General features: G+C 38.7%; 1 protein-coding gene across 4 annotated transcripts in view; it reads left to right on the top strand.

The window, feature by feature from the left end:
- LOC143026526 (uncharacterized) overlaps positions 1-7,659 on the top strand; it is a 23,399-nt gene extending 15,740 nt beyond the window's left edge. For 2 of the 4 annotated variants that reach the window (XM_076187074.1, XM_076187072.1), the window contains exons 3-5: positions 4,414-4,614; positions 5,034-5,180; positions 7,162-7,659. In XM_076187074.1, coding sequence (XP_076043189.1) covers positions 4,414-4,614; positions 5,034-5,180; positions 7,162-7,371 — 558 coding nt within the window. In that variant the 3' untranslated portion in view covers positions 7,372-7,659. The remainder of the gene's footprint in view (positions 1-4,413; positions 4,615-5,033; positions 5,181-7,161) is intronic. The other 2 variants (XM_076187075.1, XM_076187076.1) reach the window with 2 other exon arrangements.
- The last annotated feature ends 720 nt before the right edge of the window (positions 7,660-8,379 follow it).

Here is an 8,379-nt window from a genome sequence, read left to right on the forward strand (position 1 = left end):
AATTATGGTTAGCGCTGAACTTAACATATTTTACACTAATGAAATCAAGACCAACTAAAGTAACTAAAATCCCAAAGGTCAAACTGGGGGCTCACGTGGAAAACTTAACGGAGAGACACTGGGATCTCTCGGAGAAGAGTGACTTTGATTTTTTTTTTTTTTTTCAGCAGAGCTAGCCGACTTGGGGTAGGGTTAGGGTCGGTGGTGGATGGTTTTATATCAAGAGGTGGGGGGAGGGGGATTGCGTGGCCACAAAATAATGATGCGTGCTATGTTTTGTGTTCTCTTCCAGAGAAGTAGTTCGTTTGATTGGTCCCAGCTAGAGGGAGTCATAGAAGGACTTTCACGGGGGAAGAATAGATCAGATTGGCTACCAGGATTATTTGTGTTCGTCCGGCGTTGGAGGTGCTGTTTGTCCTCAGGTAGTCTAAGGCAGTGGGGGGGGGGGGTTCCCGAGGAAGTCCCGTAGTGTCTTGAAACGATCCCTCATTTCATTACAATGGAACAGGCAGTGGTTGAAGGAGATTTGTTCTCTGCCTCAGATGCAAAGAATATTCAGGTACTGTGTGTGCCAGTGATTTAACCTTATTCTAGATACCATGGCTAATATGTGTTGAGGAACAGAAGAAAAAGTGGGGGGAATTAACCCAAGGCAGGTTGTGGTTGGCTATCCACAGGCGATGGCGGTGGAAGTGTAGTCCGCCATCCAGGTTTTCCATGTAGTTTTGTTGATTCTATACAAGGTGTCGTTGACCGTGAACGTGACGAGGATCTAGTCTTCTTACGGCGGCAATGAATCCTTTCTGGCGGCATCGTCCGCCATCTCGTTACTGCACAGTCCCACATGAGAGGGAACACACAGATACTGTATTTGGACACCTTTTTTTGGCGGCTTCAGCTATAAGGTATAAGATTTCCTGCAAGCTATCAGGTTGCGAAACGCATTGGCCTTTGTCCAGTGCTCTAGAGTCTGAGAGCACGGTGATTGAGTTGGTGGATGGGGAAAAGCTAGAATCCTGCTTATAACTCCACAGATGGCAATCAACTCGGCCGAGAAGATGGTGGTTGGGTGAAGCTTCACAGAGACGGACTCTTGGGAGTTTTCTAAGAAGATACCCACGCCTGTGCGGCCATCTTCAAGCACTGAGCCGTCGGTGTAGACTAGAAAGTCTCCCTTATACCTGGTCCCAATCAGCTCCCAAAATGCGCAGAGAGGAGATGCGGGCTGCCTTTTCATCCCAATGCAGGGATTTCTGGCACAACTATTGGTGGGTTGAGTACCCAGGGGGGATAGGGCTCCACGTTCGTAGAGCTTACCTACGTGGGAAGTGAGCAACACAGGCCTGTAGTTGGCTACATTGTCCCTGCCCTTATTAACCTTGGGAATGGGAACCATGATGGCGTGCTTCCAAGCGCCAGGAACAATACCTTGTCTGCTTCAGGCGACTTCTTGTTTGCCCGAGTTGCTCTGAGAGCCCAGCGCAATTTGTGGAGAATTAAGCTCGTATCGTAAGCTTCTTGTTCACGGCGGAGGCATTGCTGTGCCTCGGGGAGGTTAGTCGTGGAGCTTGCACTCGCAAAGTGGTGGGGGGAAACCTTCAGCCTTTTCCTCAGGAGTGCGCAGGGCATTACCATCTGGGGTTGTAAGGTTACTATCCGGTTGTATTGGCTCTTAAGTATTTTGACCCTTTTCCAAGCTGCTCTGAGATAAAAATTGTTGTCTCTGTTGCTCGTAAAGTACGCAAGCTTCTTACATGTAACTTTTCCCGCTGTCGGTAACACAGAGAGCAATTCAGTCTGCTCTCAACATGTCTCCTATCCAATACTACACTACACTCCACATCATATTACTTATGTTTTTTTCCGAGAACTTAATAGTCCATAACATCAACATCAGGGGGGAAGGGTCTGAAAATGCCCCAAACTCAAATCAATCTTAAGATAACGATACCGTGAGGTGTTCAAGTGCTCCTCTTAACACTTTTGCTTTATTCTATTTTATTTATTTATTTATTTATTCAATTATTTATTTATTCATTTATTTATTCGTTTGTGTGTTTGTTTGTTTGTTTGTTTGTTTGTTTGTTTGTTTGTTTGTTTGTTTGTTTGTTTGTTTGTTTGTTTATTTATTTATTTATTTATTTATTTACTTATTTACTTATTTACTTACTTATTTACAATATTCGTACCCAACATTCCAAACTCCTTTCTCTGAAAGAACCTCAGCCTCCTTTTCTCCAATTTTTTTTTCAATAAAACACAGTTGTCTGGGCACACAGATACTTAGATGCTCTCTCTTCCTACTTTCTCTGTAATAACTTCCAATTCCATTTTCGACCATTTGATTGAAACTTAATTTTCAATTTTGTATCAAGTACTTATGAGCTTCATACAGGATGGCCCTTTTTCATATAGTAGCCTTATTGTTAAATATACGTATTTGGAATGTTAATCAATATAGAAGAGATAATAAAAATTAATTTGCATTAGTCTATTTTCATCAATATGTATGCATCATATATGAAAAAATTACATATATCAAACGGCGTACAAATTGCAATCCTTTATTCGCTTATGGGCCACTATTTATATATTGCCTAACTTTAAAGTCTATTCAGAATTCTTTGACCTCAGTGGAACTCACTCTATCCCATTACTCTTTCTACAAAATATTTATATTAGAACATTTCAGTATTCACCATCTGTTTTGGCTTTCTTCTTCTTTTACTTATCCAACCTATGAACTATCACTCAACTTTTATATTCAGGATAACTTGGAACAGGAGGCTCTGGATCCCTTTCCAACTTCTCATTCTTTGTTTCTGCCAATTTTTTATCTTCTAGGTATTTCTGGTCATATGAGGCGTCCAGAAACAGAGAGGCGTCCCCGTCACTTCTACAGGTTTTGGGTTAAGCGCCGTTATCTATAGAAGAGACCTACGTCTTTCACGATACGTGCTTAACTCGAAACCAGTAAAAGTGGCGAGGATGCCCATCTGTTTCCGAACGCCTCATTTTCTCATGTCTGTTACTTCTTCTGCAGCTTAGCTACTACTACAAGGCCCCCCTTCATGCAGAGGCCTTTGGCATTTTGGCTCTCTTGACTGAGAATCAATGACGCAATAAAACACCAGCTTCACAAATAACTAGTACTTACCAGAAAATTGGGGAATACCGTTATCAATCCCTATAAGTTAATTAATTATGTAAGCAATGTACCACAGATTACCTCTTTCACCACAAGAATTTTTTCTTTTACTGCAATTTCCAAATACCCATATCAAATATGATGAACGAGTTAATCATTTGTTGTATTGACATTCGCAGATTTAGATGTAGTATATGACTCTGTAGATAAGTGTAGGAGACGCCTGGTTTAAGGGAAATTTTGCTGGAGGTTGTAGGAAACAATATATGATTTCATCGTGGAAAAATTGCTGGATACTGTATAATGTCAACCTAGCTGATAGATGCATGCATAGGTGAGCTAAAAAAATAAATGTAAGAGATGGACAAGGATTTGAAAGGTAGGAATGGGGGTAAACCATGTATGATACGATGATTCCAAGGGTACTGTCCTAACGTTGCAGAAATATGTGCCAATATTTGGGGATGTGTGTGAAAGAAGTAAGCTGCGGGTGAATGATTAAATGAAATAAAAGCGCATGAGAAGGAAACGGAACGGTGATTATGACAGGACTGTAAGGAAGAGCTTGTAATGGTATGTTACCACACAATTGTGAAGGACCTCATCCGCGAGAGAAGGATTAAAGAAACTCCAATTCTCTTGGGACTTTTTTATTGCAAATACAGTGCGACTGTAGGTGAATCAGGCTGCTGTCTTGGCAACGGAATACAAGAAGGGCATATTTTACATTTAGGAGCACTGTGCACAAATTAGTTTATAAATTACAATTCCTACAACACAGAATATTACTACCATTATTTATATTTAGACATTGATATGAGAGACATAAAACTGCCAATCAAGATTTGTGTACATAATTACTAGTTCAAACGGGTGACAATAATTAATACAGTAAATTAATGGTACGTGTATATTATAGAAAACGATTTCTTGAAGGCGTGACCTTGCTACAAGCTCAGATATCTTGTTGTGGATATAACAGCGGATGTCAAGGTAAAGAAGAAAACCTACCTGAGAAGATGGTGGCCACAAACTATCATTTGAAGTCTGATTATGAAATATTGTTTGCATAAACATTTGTCTCCTTCAATTAACAGTATAAGCTGGCAACACTGCGCGTAATACAAAAAAAAAAAAAAATCCCTTCTTCCACACAAATGACAATACGCCAGTAGTGCAAATATTATAAGTAACGGAGCTATATTTACAACATAGAAACCTTATAACTTATGTCCTTACTGAAACTACAATTCTCTTTTTTTTAGGCCCTTGGCTTAGGACTGACATGGCAAGACCATCGTAATGCCACAGTCCGGCGTATGACTGGCTATGCAGACAGCGGCGTCTCCTTCCTGGTAAGGGACAGGAACAACAACAATAAGATTGTTGGGTGTCACCTGTGCAAGGTCCTTACCAGAGAGAACAGGAATATGTTCGAAGTAGTCGACGTGGATGAATGCGAAATGGTAAGCTAACCCGGAAGGTCTAGTTCTAAAATGGGGAATTAAGGTAGTAAAGGAACTGAGTATCCTTCTATGAATTATCGAGTCAGATCGTACTAGTTTACAAGATCTCCCCAAAAAATACTTCAGGCATCAATAGATCTTTGCAGTAATAGAAAATAGTATTCCCTCAGTTATTGCTACTACAGAATACCTCTTTTATTACACATAGAAAAATAAGGTTTGCTTCAGCAAACAAGTATTTTCGTGAAAAAATCACTCATACTGTATCTAATACTACTTTTGGTTATATGGTCACGCGACTCTACATCCCTACCGATCATCTCACTGCTATTTCTTATCGACCTGTTATTACAAGTGATTATCCATATGGTTCATTACCAGTGTTAATTAAGTCATGGCATTTACTCTGCTGTTATTAGATGCAGATAGATAGCAACTTCAACAACGACCTCCAAGGAAAAGTAGATTTTTTCGACAAGTTCAAGGTGAACAAACTGCTTGGTTTGGCCATCTTGTGTGTAGATGAGGAATATACAGGCCGCGGCATCGGACGTAAGTTGGTGGAGGTAAGCTTCAACCAGAGGGAATATACACATATCCTTTCTCTCTACACAAAAACACGCACACACATACATATATATATATATGTTTCATTAAAAGTGATGGCTAGTTGTGCATTAATAATTTTCTTAATGGTATTTTCCATATACCTTATTAATGAAACATGCATTAGAGAAAAACTCCTGCCCAAATACACTGACAATATATATATATATATATATATATATATATATGTGTGTGTGTGTGTGTGTGTGTGTGTGTGTGTGTGTGTGTGTGTGTGTGTGTGTGTGTGTGTGTGTGTGTGTGTGTGTGTGTGTGTGTGTGTAATAATAATAATGATAATAATAGGTTTATTGAGATAGCAGTGATACACTGACAATAATACAATTGAGTACTTTTATGAGTAATATAGTAATTATAAGAGTGATATGCTTAGTCTAAAATTTATAATGAGTTTATTGTGCGGACAATGGATGGAATGGCACTGTTCTTGTATCGGTCAGTCCTCGGCGCTCTGATGGGCTTGTGTGTGTGTGTGTGTGTGTGTGTGTGTCATTGCGACAAATGAATTAACAAGCTCCGACGCTGGGATTCGAACCCTTGTATAAACGACCTCTTTTTACAAAGCAAGGACGATACCGTTGTTCTAATTGTGACCGTACCGACGCTAATTGAGGAGCACAGTATGTATTCTATTTCATCGAGTCTTTATTCAGGCGAGCCATCTGACAAATTCTATGTCATTGCGACAAACGTATTAACAAGCTCCGCCGCTGGGATCATTTCGATCAAAGGACTCTTATGTAAAAATAACTACGTAAGGTCTAAAAATATTATTCACCTTTCCATCAGATATCTTTACACGTTTATTCTTGAACATTCTAGAAAAAATATATAATGTGGGATTTTGACCTGTGAGATTCTGACCGTACACCGTGTAGGAGGGGAAGAGGGGAGGAAGGAGATTTTCATCCACACAGAGCTAAGATGGGAGGGATAGGGTGAGATCAATATACAGTACTTTGCATAGAGGCAGCAACTATCCCTGCTTGGCACACACACACACACACACACACACACACACACACACACACACACACACACACACACACACACACACACACACACACACACACACACACACACACACACACACACACACACACACACACACAACCACATCGCATACAAGAAACACAACTACACGCACAAACATGTACATACGCTCTCTTCTGCTGAAATGTAATCCAATTCTCACTTTCTCTCCTACTGCATCTTCTCATTTATGGCTTAGCCTCCGACTCCTCTCCTCACGTTGTTGGTTGAGATCTTGATTAATAAATATCTCCCAAAAAAGATTCCCCTCCCAAATATATTGATGCAAGCCCATGTCTCTTGAGCCACGACTCAAATTCTAATTAATTAATTAATTAATTAATTAATCAATCAATTAATTAACTAACTAAATGAAAGGCGTCTATAAAAGTGGCTACTACCATTTTATTAATTGATTAATTAATTAAATAATTAAAATGGCAATAACACCCTTTTATAGACGCCTTTCATTTTTCCACAGACTTCTTTTCCCCTCCCACAAACGCCGATCCCGCGTAAGCGGGTGGTCTTTTCTGGGTCGTCCATTGTCCACATTGATTCTGTCATCCTAAGGCACTCTTCACACTGGTGGTTTGAACAGCGGCAGTACCACATAGTCAAGGAAGAACTGCGCGGTTGTGTGTGTGAACGCCTTCATTGACATACATAGTAATTGAACCGCCGCGGTCCAATTCGCTAGTGTGAAGAATGCCTTATTGCAAAGGGGAGTTACTCTGTTTGTACTCAGGTATATGTCTATATGTTCAATGTAATTGGAAACAGTATGATATCTGTGATATATGTTCAATGTAATTGGAAACAGTATGATATCAGTGAGATTCTCTTTCGTGTTATCTGGTTCACTGAAATTGTTTTACCTTCTCCCATTAGCTGGCAGAGGAACGTGGAAAGCAAGTTGGAGCAGAGATGATGGTCTCTCAAGTTACTAGCTTTTATAGTCAGAAGCTTTTTGATCGCCTCGACTTTGAAACCTACTATGTTATGGACTACGGATCGTATAAAGTAAAGGGTAGAAATGTCTTCGACTTGGAAAAGCTCGGCATGAACACTTGTGCAAAACTTATGGCAAAGAAGATTTAAATCGTAATTCAATTTTAAGTTTTCGTCAGAAAATGCCCAAATAGATTTGAGTACATTTTTGTCATTGATCTGAGTGTATTTTTGTAATTTCAGGTAAGAATTTGAGGTCTATTTGAATGTTGGCAACTGTACTACCAAATGCTTAAATTGAATAGAGTAATCAAGATTCCCATTTATCATACTCTAAACAGTGGTACAAAATTTATTTCTACTCTAAACCTTCACTGGATCTAAAAGACATCTTTATATTCATCTAATTCATTAGACACAATAAACAATCAACCCAAATTTGAATTATCAAAAGCATTATTCACTGAAATTATTCAAAGGCTATCCACTCATCCTGTGTACATAGATTACACTCACACCTAGAAATATATTGTTCATTATGACGAGTCTACGTAGTGACTTCAAGTTTAGTCATGTTTGTGTATTCATAACACATCGCTTTAATGTGTGTAAAATACAAATGAAACTTCACCCTCACGACCTTGAACATAAGGAGGAAAATCCACACTTTTAACATGTCTACTGGCTGAACTATTTGGGTAGCGAGGGGGCACCCACGTAATCATCACGACGCCCACCACCAATAGCCTTCAGCCTCGTCTGTTACCAGGCACAATAAAGATGTATGTATATACTGTATACGCACACGTACACACACACACACACACACACACACACACACACGCACACACACACACACACACACACACACACACATACATATATATGCAGTATATATATATATATATATTTGTGTGTGTATATATATATATACATATGTATATATATGTATATGTATATATATGTATATGTATATATATGTATATATATATGTATATATAAATATACATATATATATACATATATGTATATATGTATATGTATATATATGTGTATATATATATGTATATATATATATATATATATATATATATATATATATACATATATGTATATATATACATTTATATGTGCATGTACATATAAGACCTTCAATAT

This window comes from Oratosquilla oratoria, chromosome 6 (genome assembly GCF_046742065.1).
Source record: "Oratosquilla oratoria isolate Oo_2021 chromosome 6, ASM4674206v1, whole genome shotgun sequence".
In the NCBI taxonomy this organism is placed as follows: Eukaryota; Metazoa; Arthropoda; class Malacostraca; order Stomatopoda; family Squillidae; genus Oratosquilla; species Oratosquilla oratoria.